This window comes from Lotus japonicus, chromosome 1 (assembly GCF_012489685.1).
Source record: "Lotus japonicus ecotype B-129 chromosome 1, LjGifu_v1.2".
NCBI lineage: Eukaryota > Viridiplantae > Streptophyta > Magnoliopsida > Fabales > Fabaceae > Lotus > Lotus japonicus.
This window is the reverse complement of record NC_080041.1, coordinates 130437266-130452177: the sequence shown is the minus strand read 5'-3', so window position 1 is coordinate 130452177 and position 14912 is coordinate 130437266. Positions and strand designations below refer to the sequence as shown.

The 14912-nt window shown below is 36.7% G+C and overlaps 1 protein-coding gene across 1 annotated transcript; it reads left to right on the top strand.

Moving 5' to 3' along the window:
- Window positions 1-11682: 11682 nt before the first annotated feature.
- LOC130730764 (gibberellin receptor GID1B-like) lies at window positions 11683-14394 on the top strand. The gene is made up of 2 exons (XM_057582860.1): window positions 11683-12212; window positions 12702-14394. The coding sequence occupies exons 1-2, from the start codon at window positions 12174-12176 to the stop codon at window positions 13698-13700; spliced, it is 1038 nt and encodes a 345-aa protein (XP_057438843.1). The 5' UTR covers window positions 11683-12173; the 3' UTR covers window positions 13701-14394.
- Window positions 14395-14912: the final 518 nt, after the last annotated feature.

Genomic DNA, 14912 nt, shown 5'->3' with positions numbered 1-14912 from the left:
TTCAGGCCCCCTAAATTTCTAAATTAAATAAAAAAGTAAAATACAATTTTACTATTGGTCAATGAAGAATCTTTGAATTTAATCAGCCAACAATCGAACAAATGCATTGCACCAAGTTCGTTGGGACTTTTCTTTAAAATTAATATCATAAGAGGGAATTAATCCGCCAAAAACCATGCATTCATTGCATGTAACAGCATCCTTTGTATTTTGGATGAAAAGGTAAGTGGACTTAAAGATCCCCAACTAAAAGGTAAAAGTACATCATCTAATTGCACTAATAAATTGTCACTAACTGTATACTCTTTCCGTACTTTTTTCCTAATGTATCCTTAAAGCTGACAGTTATATATATTTATTTATTTTATATATGTGGTAATTGTGAATTTTGAGCATATATAATTAGAAAAGGTATGACACTAAATGTTCACATAATCAACATTAGTTTAACAAATCAAGGGAGAATTATGAATTTTGTGTTTTATATATTCAAGTAAACATGAGATTTACAAAGGTCCTGACCTTTAGGCACATATTGGAGAGAGTCCCTCTAACCCTAATTCAACCGCCCCCTTATCACATAGTTAACAAATGTTGTGATCAGGGGACGTGGGCAACAACATTGTTAAGAAATATCTTGAATATTGGTCAATTTACAATATTTAAAATAACTAAAGTAGTAGACCATCAAAGATTAGAGGTTGCTACAAATGTTGAGATTACCAAACACTTGAAGTTGTTAAAGGCCGTGAACATATGAGATTGCTTATGAGGCAACAAAAGGATCAAGCCATGTTGTGCCCATGAGACCTAAACTCTCCAATCTGTGCATTGCCAATAAGGCCCAACAAATTATATATATTACTTAACCGTTAAATAAATAAGGAGACGTATCATGTGTGATTTGTTTGTTGAGAATAGTAATTAAAAACAAATTATAAATGGTTACAATTAAAATATTAAGTAATTTATTAAAAAGTCATATGATATTTTAAGTGGTGACGTAACTACACTAAATAGTAAATACCTTTAATTTTGATCATTTATAATTAATTAGTAGTAATTTGTTCATAGTTTTAATTTTGACCTTTTTGTTTAGAATATTCATATCATTCTCATAGTTCTCAATTTAGAGATGACAACGGGTAGGATCGGGCACGGGTTCTACAATTACCAAATTCAAATCCCAGAACCCAAACTCAAACTCAGATCCTTATGGGTAATAAAATGAAATTCATATCCAAACTCATTGGGAACTCAAACCCAAACTCATTACTTACGTGAAATAGCAATATTTCTCGGAACCCGATTCAGAACTAAAAGAAAACAACAATAATTTAGAGTTTACTTTCTCAAACATATAAAAGTACAATTAATCATCAAACACTAAGAACAAAGTTTATAAATATATATGTATGAGGTTATTTTGTAATTTTATGTTTCGGGTATCTTTGAGTTCGGGCGGATACAAACACGAATTTAACTAATACCAAACTCAAACTCATAAACTGCTACAATAACGGACAAAACCCAAATTCAGTCAACTCAGAATTTATTCGTCAAATCAGATCAGGTTCGGGTGGGTATTCATAAATTTGGGCAAAATTCTCATCCCGAGTTCTCATATAATAAGACTAGCCTCATATGATACATCAATTTCCAAAGAAATACATAAAAATCTTTTGCATTTGGCACAATTGAACCTGTTGGCACAAGAGGCCAAAAGCTGTTCCTAGTTGTTGACCTAACGCACAAAAGGCCAAAACCCAAAGGTGGCCCGCACGTTATCGATGCAGGAACTTTAAATTTTATTGAAATGAAAGGAAAAGAACAGAAGAAGACAAATAGAGAGGGAGAGAGTGTGAGAGTTCATTCATTACCCAAAAAAGAAAACAATGTGCAAATGGCCCATTGAATGCAGAGAGAAAGAGACGAAATTAAAAAGAGGAAAGAAAGAAGGAAAAGAAGGATGAGTAAACAACACGGCAAATATGTTTCGGAAATATTTATGTGTGTGAATTGTGATGCATGCACGTGCTTGGTTAGCCACCGCCTCTCTATATATGTTAGGTTAGGACAACATATACTGCCAAATACTTTAATGCACATCACAGCTTTTGTTTTATTTTACTACATTCACGGTGCTGTTTTCTTTTGGTTAGAAGAACTGTATTACTTCTGTTACTGTTTTGGTAGTCAATAAGATCGCTCATTCCTCACCGAGTCACCGACATGATAGAACGACTACGTCCTCTTTTGGAAGACTCTCCAGTCAATCACTCCCGGGTCAATCACATTATCTCCTCAATCCCACTAATTGTAGGGACGATCAACTCCGACCGACCAACTAGGTAATTATGGACCAACAATCAAGACAAATGCACGAAGTTCGAGGATGTACTAGGTACTCATAAACGCATTGAACCGCGCAATCTCAAACTCTATAAAAGCCAAGGCATTGAGAACTTAAGGTACACATTCATCTATCCCATTTCACAGTCTCTTAACCCACGTTCTAGCTTGAGCATCATAATGACATCGCAGGGACCCCTCCCGGACACAACGAACAACGGAGCCCCGTGAAGATCATCATCTCGCCACCCCCACTAGAGTTTCATTGTTCCTCTTCAATCAACACCCCCTGGTCGGTTTCCCCGATCAGTTACCATTCAACTAAATCATCAAATAAATCTAAAATTCTCTTACTAACTTTTTAGGGCAACATTTTAATTTGATTCGGTTCATCTAAAGTGCGAGAGTCATATTAGAAAATAAAATAAGTTATTTTTACAACTGATTAAGTTATTTTATAAATCTTTTAAAAGCAGATAATCACTGCTCAGAGTAAGATGACTTACTTTACCACTAAAACGATTCTTAAAGCATCTACAACTATAAGTTGCTAGTTGGGTTGCTTAAACATTATTCTGGTTGGTACAAGCTGTCACATATGATTTATGCAACTCATAAACAACTTATGCATATTTCACTCCTACCACAACTTCTTAAAACTTTTGGTTGAGTTCCATTAATCTTATATATTTATATTATTTTAAAGTCATGACATTATTCAATGTCATTAATGAAAGAGAAAATATAATTCTTTAGTAAAAAATCAAGAAGAAAGAGAATAAGCAAACCGTTGCTTATATAAGCAACAAGAACTGTCTTGTCATATCATGTTGCTCCAATGATGCTCCAAAATAAGCAACGTTATTTAAGTACTCCAATTAAATTAAGCAACTCCCATTGAAAATGTTGTTGATACCACTGTTTCAATTTGGGCACCTTCAGGAACATAGGAATATTCCACAAGGTTTTCTATTTTAGAGGCTAGAGTTTGTTTACAAGAGGCAGGGATTGAGATTTTAGAGGTATGGTTTTCAGAGCTGGGTCGGGAAGAGTCTATTTGGTCGTCACTCATATGTGTGGGGGTTTCCTTCTTACTCACCTTCATCCTATTATTATAACATGTGGGGGTTTCCTTCTTACTCACCTTCATCCTATTATTATAACATATACCCTCGAGAAAGAGAACAGAGAAGATTGCTCTGACTGCAGTTAGGCTCTGATACCACTGTTGGCGGGGAGCCCCTCTGTTATTCATATAATGATCAAATAGTTCACAAGATGAGCTTTTCGGCAGGCATAGCCATTGGTCTACTTCTCGAACCACAGTTACTATATTTGATCTATCATACAAATAACAAAGAGGACCGTAGCAATGGATCTTTGGTCGGATATATTTCTGATACACCAGATCCTCATGAAGAGGCAAGTATAGAGCATACTTTATATCTCGAAGAGCCATCTTCTCTGGAACTCAAGGATCTATGCCATAATAATAAGAATCAAGCTTTCAGAAAGGAAAAGAAAGAGTTTATAAATACATGTTTATAGAACACACTTATGTTATTGATGGGTAGGAAACTTGATGCTTACAAATGAGGAGGAGTGCTCCTTTTATAGGCAAAGGAGCCCTAATACAACAAAATGCAAGCAACACTTAGTGGATGCTTACATCAGCATTCCACATTATTCTAATGGATGCATACATCATGATTGCATCACTTACAACATCATTATCTTACATTATCATGACTCTATCATGACATCATCACACCATATTTACATAATCACTTCTAGTGATTTTTATTTAACCTATATTTTACAATAGACGACAAATGACTCAGCACATTAGTCCCATCTTTTGCGTATAGGCTCATGTTCTGGTGACATGTTCATGTCAGACAAATTACCCGTGTCATCAAAAAGCATTGGTTCAGGCTCTTCTGGTTCATGCTCTTGAGACGGTTCTGGATAAGGGTCTTGTGCATCTTGCATTATCACATAACCTGGTCAACTCAGGTCTACTGCACTAAGAGTCTTGTCAGTAACACTCCTAATAGCTGGCATTACTTTTTCTCCCTGATCATGAATAGTAGGAGGATCTTCCTTTAGAGGAAAGCAGATAATATCCATCGGCTTTAGATGAGAACATGTGGAACTAAGGTTAACCACTTTACCATAAGTTCCATTCAACTCATGGAGCTGAATTATCAGATAAGCTTGATGAAAGGGAGGCTTGTCCTCTCCTTGGAAGATCGAGATATTGGGAAATGTTGACCAAATCCTAACTTGATTTTGAGTCCAAAGGAACTTTGTTGTAGGATGCTGGAAGTAAGGACGATGAATTATTGCAACAGTAACATATTCAGCTTGTTCTTCTTTACTTAGCTTCCAAGTCTCCATTCTTTCAAGCTTTGAATAGAGATTTTTCTTCCAAAGATCCAGTGGTTGGTACCACTCTAGCAAATTCCAAAGTAATGAGGATTCATTCTCTGAATTTTCTAAAAACTCAATCATCTTCATAGTTGGGAATAAAATAGGATAATTATGGAGTAAAGTAGTACACCATAAATACCATAAGTCTTCCTCAATGAAAGGTTGTCCTGATAAAAGGGCAAAAATATTTAGAAAAGGAGCTGCAGGGTGAAACCAGGTGGCCTTTGGTATAATGCCATGTTTATGTAGGGATAGTGCTAAATAATGAAACATGTGATCTTCAGCAAATCTTCTAATGATGCTTGGATTCAAGAAGTCCGTCGAAAGCTCAGGTGGAAAGTATTTCTTTCTGGCTGAAGGGGCTGAAGAGGAAGATGATGGATCAGTATTCATCATGATGAGAGGATAGGAATTGGTGGATGAAATCATTTGGATGGATTTTCCTGGCAGTTTAGGTCTAGAAAGATAGTCTGGAATGAGGTTCTTGGACCCTTGGACATGTTTTACAGAAAAATCATACAGGGAGAACCATTCTTTGAGCCTGAGAATTTGAGGATTGGGAAGAGTTTTGTTTTTGAACTCAAGCATTTTTGGGAATGATGAGTTATCAATTTGAACTTCAAAATGATGTCCTCTGAGATGAAAATCAAACTTCTTGATCCCATACTTGACTGCCAAGGTCTCCTGAAAGGTAGTATGATAATGAAGTTCAGCATCCTTGAACTGACCACTAGCATGTCCACAATAGAATTTCTGGCCACCAATTTCTTCAATCAATACTGCAGCCCAGTAGTGATCACATGCATCAGTTTGTAAAATTCTTTTCCCATCTCCAGGAATCTTCAAAGAAGGAGGATTCTGGGCAGCTTTTTTCAAGAATTTTACTGCTTCTGTCTGTTCTTTTCCTCATGGCGGTGCATTCTTCCTTAACATCTTGGAAAGCTTTGAAGTGTATTTAGAGACATGCGGAATGAAATCTCTAATGTAATTCAAGATTCCAAGAAATTGTTGGATTTGCTTTGTAGTGAGCCCTTCATCACGGAACTTTGGAAGTTCTTCAACAATATGAGGTTGTGGGACATACTTTCCTTCAGTAAAGTGCATTCCTAAGAAGTCTACCTCCTTTGTTGCAATTTGAGATTTCCTGGATGATAGCATGACACCATGCTTGTTACATATGTCATAGAAATGTTGAAGGAGCTCTTTATGACTTTCTTCATCAGGAGAGAATAAAAGTACATCATCAATATACACCAAAGAGGTATGCAGTATTGGTTCAAAGATTTTTGTCATGGCTTTCTGGAATAATGATGGTGCAACCTTGAGACCAAATGGAAGGACTGTCCATTGATAATGGACATTTGGAATGCAGAAAGCCGTCTTGGGTCTGTCTTTTGGATCAAGGCCAAGTTGCCAAAATCCTGACTTCATACCAAATTTTGAAAAGATGTGGGCATTCTTTATGTAGGAATAAAGAGAATAGATTTTTGGCAATGGAAACTTATCATCTTTGATGAATTGGTTCAAAGGACGATAATCCACTACAAGCCTTTTCTTTTGCCTGACTTGTTCTGATCTCTTATTCACATAAAAAGCCGTGCAAGCCCACTGTGATTTTGTTGGTTCTATCAAACCTTGTTTGATAAGTTGTTGACATTCTTCTTGTGCCGCCTTGAGTTCTGAAGGAGTCATTCCAGGATGTGCTTCCTTTGTAGGATTGATATCTTCATTCAGCTTGAAAGGCAACTAAACAAAAAATTCTTCTTTCTTCCAGAGAGGATTTGGATGTCTGAAGAGGTCATGACCATTAGCACAACGCTTTAACAGCTTTTCTTGTATCTCTTCATATCCCGGTGGAGCTTCTGCCAAGGTAAAAAGCCTTGGAATTTGGCAGAATGGCTTAAAGTCTCTTTTGTACCTGATTCCATTCGCGAGAACTTTAAGCTTTTGGCACTGAACGTAAATGTCCCAACCGATAAGAATATCTTTGTCTGGAAGTTCTGACCCTATGACCTTAGTCCAAAAAATAAAATTAGGGAAGAATTTAATCCCAATTTTATTTTTAGTCATGAGGGTAGTTTTGAATGTCTCTCTGTTGGCTGCTTTGAAATGATGAGTTTCTTTTACCCAGTATTCAGAGGGTAAAATAGCTGGATTCATCATACTAAGCATAGCTCTAGTATCTATAAAAGCAATGGTGCGTATTGGCACATGATACTTTGAAGGAAGTATCTGAATTTCAACATTTGGCAATGGAGGAGATTCAGGATTCACAACATTGATTTCCGGTTTAATTTCTTGCGATTTAACCTCCTGCATGTTTAGTACCGGAAAATGTTCTATTTCAGCACCATCCTCATCATCGTCATCATCAGAGCTTTCTGTATGTTCAGAAGATTCAGCATCTGAATCTTGTATGCCAAAAACTGTAAGGCCATCTGGTACTTCTTGTTCTTCGTATAAGGATTCAACATCCTCGTCTTCATCTAAAAGAAGGGATTGAACAAGCTTGGCTGCTTTTTCTTTCTTCTTAGGACAATGCTTTGAAAAATGTCATTTTTCTCCGTAGATAAAGCATCTTCTATGTTTCCCTTTTCCTCTGAAAGATTTCTTCTTGAAGAACTAAAAGTTCTTCTTTTTTCCTTTCTTGAAGAAGGATTTCTTTCCCTTTTTGAAAGGCTTGGAAGTCTTGCAATGACAATTCTCATCCTTGCATTTGATCTTTTGGTATTTCTTTTTACAAATACCTCTGTACTTCTTTTTATCATTTACCATCTTCTCAAAAAGTTGTTGTTGGCTGCAAATCTTTTCAAGCGCAGCGATGCTGACCTGATAGATTTCTCCCATAGTCATCTGTGTGACTTCTTTGTTCATAGTCTGAAGTAATCTCCACATTTCTTCTTGCAATTCATCTGGAAGAGAACTGACATAGGTGTTCTTCAGACTGGGATCATTTACACCATTCAACTGGTAGAATCTCTGGGACATTCTTTGATAGTGTCGTTCCAAGTCTGGCTTTTTGAGGGAACAACACTTCATCTCAAAGTATTCTCTTCGGACTTCTTTATCTAGGAGAGATTGATCTCCTAGAAATTGAAATTGCAAGCTTGCAATTACTTGTGGAATAGAGATTCTATGGAACGAGTCTTGATGAACTGCTCCGAGGCTTTCATACCATTCTTTCAGGACTCCGGTCATGTTTGCACAAAATTCTTCAATCACTTTGTATTGATCAGCATCAGGTTTCACCATCTTTGCATCCAACCATGCTTTGAAGTCTAAAAACTTCTTTCTCCATTGAGATGGAGGAATGTTGTCAATAGAGAATAAAGGAGTTCATGAAGGAATTGGAGTATTGATTTCTCGAGGATGTAGTCTTGTCGACTCATAATCCATCGTTACTGAAGGTTCTTCATCTATGGCGGTAGCCATAAGAGCATTTGTTAAATCTGCATATTGAGAAGAATCTTCCGAGTTTTCTGACATTTCTGATGATTCATCTGAAAACATCTCACCTCCAACTGAGAAGTTTGAGACAGGTTGTGATACCATTAAAGTATGCTCTATACTTGCCTCTTCACGAGGATCTGGTGTATCAGAAATATATCCGACCAAAGATCCATTGCTACGGTCCTCTTTGTTATTTGTATGATAGATCAAATATAGTAACTGTGGTTCGAGAAGTAGGCCAATGACTATGCCTGCCGAAAAGCTCATCTTGTGAACTATTTGATCATTATATGAATAACAGAGGGGCTCCCAGCAAAGTATCTTTTTATATATTCTATACTTATTTTTTATCCTATTGTGAATGTTTCAACTTTTCTTCTATTTTTTCTCGATCATATTACTAATTTTTATTCTCCATTTCTTTATCATTCATTTTTTCTTTTCACTTCATATTATGGTGTTAAATAAAAGTCAAATCCTATTTCTTTATCACATAATATGGTGTTTGTTTTTCTTATCACACTCTTCATCAAACGAATGCAATCATGCTCGAACCGATAATATTTATATCATAATAAGACTAGTTCTTCCATAATGAGTTTTTAATAACATAAGCTAAACTTAGATCAACTAACAAGTTCCAACACAATTGGTAAATATGACTCCTTTAGTATTTATCGATGATTTGATCGCTTGATCATGATGTTCATGGAGAAGAACTTATTGGGAGAGTCTTACCCACTTAATGTGATCTCACAGTCTCAGAATGATTAGTCTCATCATAACTCACGATTGTGGTAAAGAAAACTATCTTACATCCCACTTCATATTTTTTTCTCTATCACACCTCCCATCACATCTCCTACTTCTCTCTCGTTTATTCTTATCTAATTTTCATTAATGTTTTCTTCATATCTTGCTCTCATTTCCCCATTACACCATTTGTCATTTCTCTCACTTCTTTCTATTCTATCCATATCTCTTTAACTCACAATTTGGTTGTTTGTTTGAGAATAGAGCATCATGAGAGAGGGGGGGGGGGGGGGGGGCGAAAGGAGTGAGGTAACCCCATTTGGTTGCCTAACACCGGAGAAAGGGGAGGGTGCCAACATGGGTCTCACACATTTTATGGTAATCTTCACAATTTGCGAATAGATTGGTGCAACATGTATATTTTTTTTCTATTATATCATAAATAGTGAGGTTGCTAAGTTGTCACAAACTATTTTTTTCTGAACGCCACAGTTGTTTATGTTATATATAAGAATATTTTTTAACACTATTTTTCTCTCCTTCACCTCATTCCTTCTCCTTTTTAAGCACAATTCTCTCTCATTTTATTCTTCTATGATCTATCTATATCGTACCAAACAATCTACAAATTATTCTACTTCAGTATGTTCTCTTTATTAATCTTCTCTCTCTTTCTTTCTCGTCCCCTCTCTCCCTCCTATCCTTAACCAAACAAAGCATAAATGTGGAGTTAGAATTGGTTTTTTGTTGTTGTTTAATTTGAACAATGGTAAGGAGACACGCTCGTGGTTTTCACGGATTTACCCGAACGTTACAGGGATGGAATTAGGTTTCATATTTCCATCTCCAACATCTTAAAACCCGCCCATGTTTTTAATGGGACGGGGTTGGAGAGAGCTAAACCCATCCAACCTTTGTAGTGACAGAACCCTTTATCGCCACGTGGCTTGGTGTCGCGCACAAGCAACATACATGGAAACTCTCTTGCCATCTTTTCTTTCAATTTCAAGTTGTTGCTTCCCTTAACCCTATAATCTGATGTGAAATTTTGTGTTTAATTTTCTTTTTACATATATTAATTAGAATGTTTTATATGCGTAATAACAGCCCATTAGGAATTAAAAAAAATAAAGTACAAAATTATAGTAAAAATAGTGTCGTGTAAAATTTATATGTTAGAGGATGCCAATATTCTCGTATCTATTTTTCTGGTTAATGATCTTATTATGTATGAATATTTTCTCATGATGCCACTTACCATTTTGTATGTATCTTTTTTTCTTACTTGTAATAAATAAGAGAAACATTTTTAAATATTTATGAAGAGAAAAAGAAATATAATGTTCCATTTTGAACAATCCCTGTCTTTCCGCCAAGAATTACAACCGAGTTGGGTAGGCTATTTGACTACTTCCAGATCTACTGTATATGTAGTCTGTACAAAATTGTACTACTTGCTTTGCGTAGAAAAAAGTTAAGGTCATCTCTTTGTTACAAGTTACAACATAATTATGATACCCGTGACAAAGCTTCCTCCAATTTAGGTTGGAGTAATGGATAACTGATCTACTATACTCATGTTTCATAAATGTATCTGACAACATGTTATCCTGTTTTTCCAAAAATTACTAATTGGAGTACATTGACATTAAATTGGAGTAATTTAGCCTTCTCTTGTAAAAAGAAATAATAATTGGAGTAATCTTTTTTTTCTTCTAGATGCTAACTTATTCAGGATGCAGTTACAAACTTACAATGACATTTTTCGGGATTCAATCTTTATGACTTCACTTTTATGAGAATTTAGTTTGTCTACTATTAGACCAACTCTTTATTGGTTGAGTACATTTTAAATTCCCTTAATGAATTTAAAATTATATTTTTATTTGTATATTCCTAAAGCATCAATAAAGTAAATTAGTAAGCACTTTATATTTGAACAAACAACTTAATTAAGTACTTATAACAATAAACAGTTATCAAATAAGTGCATATGTATAAGCTAATTGGAGAAACTTATTGAAATAAGCTTGAAACAAGTTATGAATCAAAGTTATTTTAATTTTTTCTAAGATATGATTCCATACAAGAGTGACTGAATATCTTACTATATTGCACTCCATTATTAAAATTAAATGTCAAAAACCTATGTATTGAAGTTTAAAATTTTGATTTATTTGCCTAGGTAAAAAACTAAACATTGTGTTTAATTTTTTTTTATATATATAATATTCAATTACCACCGAGACAATCATGACTTGACCACATCCGACCATTAAATTTTAAACTGGTTCAATGACCGATCCGATTTTATAGACATACAATGACCTAATGCTCCATATTATTAAAAAAAAATGGTTGAAGATGTATTTATAGAAAAAAGTAGTTGATCTCTACAAGTTTTGTTTTTTTCCACCACAAACTTTATTCCTTTCTTCTTGCCACAAGTCCACAACAAACGTTACAAGATTTTCCATCATCCCCATATTGTAAACGAGGCCAAAACGGACTTGTCAATAGCTGCATAGTCACCCAACACCCAAAAGAGATAAAGACAAAACAACAAAAATAAATGAAAAAATTATATCACATTTATCATAAAAATAAAAATAAAAACAGAAAGTAACTAGGAATTGGTGGGTCCCAAATAAACAGTTTAAATCGGCCGCCCGATTTGTCGTCTCTCTCGTCTCCGTCCATTCCCGTCGTTCCTTTGCGTTTGACCCTCTCTCTCTCTCTCTCTCTCTCTCTCTCTCTCTGTCTCTGCTTCTTCTTCTTCTTCTTCTTCTTATCCCTCTTCTCTTCTCTTCTCTTCTCTCTGTGATCTCTCTGTGCTTCCATTCTCAGTTCCATTTTGTTATTCATATCCCACTTCTTATTCTTCTTCTTCACCCAAATCTTCAATCAACATCAATATATACTTGCTCTGCTTCTACCTCTGTTTCTGCAGTCAGAGCACCAACCTCAGAGACACAAACACCAACTGAACTCAGCTGTTATTCACATAATCACATACCCTTTTGCTGATTTCAGCTGTTCAGAGCTTCAGCTTATCATGGGCCGGCAGAAGAAGCGGTTACCCTGAAGGCTGAAGAAGATCACTGTTTCTGCTGCACCTTCTTAGGCTGTTTCTGTGGGGTTCGGTTCAATATTCGTGTTGAACATTGAGACACGCACAACGAGATATGGCTGGTAGTAATGAAGTCAACCTCAATGAATCTCGGGTAAGCTCATGTTTCAATCTGGGAATTTTTTTAGTTTATTTTTAAATATTGGAAGTTGCTCTGGTTTTGTTTTTGGTGTTGGGTTGTGAAGAAAGGTCTAAAATTTAACTTCAAATTCAACTGGGTTGGTGGGGGATTTATGTTCTTCTTCTCTAGGTGTTTTGGTTAATAGGAATGATGGAGAGATAACCATGTGGGATCATGTGATTTTTGTTTTGGGGGTTTGGTTTAGTTCATGTTTTCATTGTACTTTCTATTTCTTCCATGTAGGCCTTGAGTTTCTTGTTCTGGTAAGTTGGTAAAATCGAATTTTAGTTGGGAAATTCTCGTTTTTTGTGAGCTTCCAATGATTGCCAAATGCCCCTCTTGTCTGATTCACAAGAACAGGAACAATTTGTAGTTTGTGTTAGGAGTAGTGCAGAGTGATGTGGAGAATGTTAACATCATCAATGTTTGATGTATTGTTTGTTCCTTTCTATTTTTTTGTAGAATGTTGTTCCACTGAATACATGGGTGCTTATCTCCAATTTCAAGCTAGCCTACAATCTTCTCAGACGTGCTGATGGAACATTCAATCGAGAGTTAGCAGAGTTTCTGGACCGAAAGGTGCCGGCCAATGCATTTGCTGTTGATGGAGTCTTCTCTTTTGATCACGTGGACCGGAACAATGGCCTCTTCAACCGGGTCTACATGCCAGCTTCTGAGAATGAATCTCAATGGGGTGTGAAGAACATGGAGAGGCCTTTAAGCACAACAAAGATTGTGCCTGTCATAATCTTCTTCCATGGGGGAAGCTTCTGTCATTCCTCTGCCAACAGCGCTATCTACGATGCCTTCTGCCGCCGCCTTGTAAGCGTCTGCGGGGCAGCTGTGGTGTCGGTTGATTACAGGCGGTCACCGGAGCACCGGTATCCGGCTGCCTACGAAGACGGCTGGGCGGCACTCAAGTGGGTGAAGTCAAGAACTTGGCTGCAAAGTGGGAAGGATTCCAAGGTTTATGTGTACATGGCTGGGGACAGTTCTGGAGGGAACATTGCTCATCATGTGGCGGTGAGGGCGGCGGAGGAAGGAATTGAGGTTTTAGGGAACATTCTTCTCCACCCTTTGTTTGGCGGCGAGAAGAGGACGGAATCGGAGATGAGGCTTGATGGGAAGTACTTTGTGAGATTGCAGGACCGTGATTGGTATTGGAGAGCTTTTCTTCCTGAGGGAGAGGATAGGGACCATCCTGGTTGTAACCCTTTTGGCCCCAAAGGGAAAAGCATTAAAGGGATCAAATTCCCTAAAAGCCTTGTTTGTGTGGCTGGTTTGGATGTTCTCCAAGATTGGCAATTGGCTTATGCGGAAGGCCTTCAGAAAAATGGCCACCAGGTCAAACCTCTTTTCCTCAAGGAGGCCACCATTGGTTTCTACTTCTTGCCAAACAATGATCATTTCTATTGCCTCATGGACGAGATCAAGAGCTTCGTGAGTTCTTCTGACTGTTAATACAGTGCATGTTTGGAAATCCTTCTACAATCGATCTTGATCGAGGCAAAATCAATTTTGGGGAGAAGCTTAGCTTCTGAGTTTCAGAATTGATTCTGAGAAAATAGAAGCTGATTCAAACATGCAAATACTACTATTGCTGCTAATCATTGCTACTTAACCTCACCCTTAGAAGGGCATACATAATAGAAGCTTGACATTTTCACTTGGGATCTCTTTTTTTGTTTTTGTATCTTCTTTTTCCACTTTCCCTACTTTGTAGTATTGGTGTGAAATTATGTAGCAATAGTTCTTACTTTCATTACACCTATGGTGGTCAATTTATTACATCTATGGTGGTCAATTTGAGAGATCTGTAGCCTGGGGAGCTTCCACCAGTTTCAGCAATCTGAAGTACTAGAACTCAGTTCAATTGTGGGGTTTGGAGGAACTACAGTATGCAACACTTGCCCCATTTAACATTTTAACTTCAATAGCAAGAGGGAAGATAGAAGATGAGGCTTGGTTCATCACTTTTGATTCAGTGGTTGCTTTCCTCTTGTAGCACTAATTACTCAACGTGAACTTGAGAAGATCCCAGTTATGGATTTGTATGTTATATATATAGTATATATACCTATGTTCTTGAGTTACATAGTTTGTCTTGGATGTTTGCTTTTGCTGTGATTTGAATTATGCAGTTGTTGTTTCACAATTGGTATTGCTTGTATTGAGTTCTTCTATGTGTGTTTGCATTGAGATGCTTGCACACCAAAAAGAATGAAAGGAAGTAAAAGAAGGAATTTTCTTTTTGGAGGCATATGATTCAGACGAATGAGACACAAGTAACTTGGGAATGGAGTGTTGTCCATTTGACCAGAAAAGTGAAAAAAAAGTTTAACCCTTTTGTTCTTTTTTTTCTATTCCAAAAGGGCACTCCATTGATTTTTGCCGTCAAATCCTTGCAAAATATAAAGTAAGATCAGACGGCGTCTTCCGTGAGTCAGTGAGAAAGTGAAACACAGTGATACAGTTACTGTTTGGCACTTAAGTTACAAAAATACCCACGTTTTCTTTTTTACTTTCCTTTTCTTCTCCTTTTCTCTCACTGCCTCTCTTCAACCCCATGACTCACCATCTTATCCACCGCCAAATCCTCCATGATCCCCTGCAACCCCGGCGATAACAGAGGCGTCTCCACCACCACCTCCGGAAACCCCTCCACACCAGGCC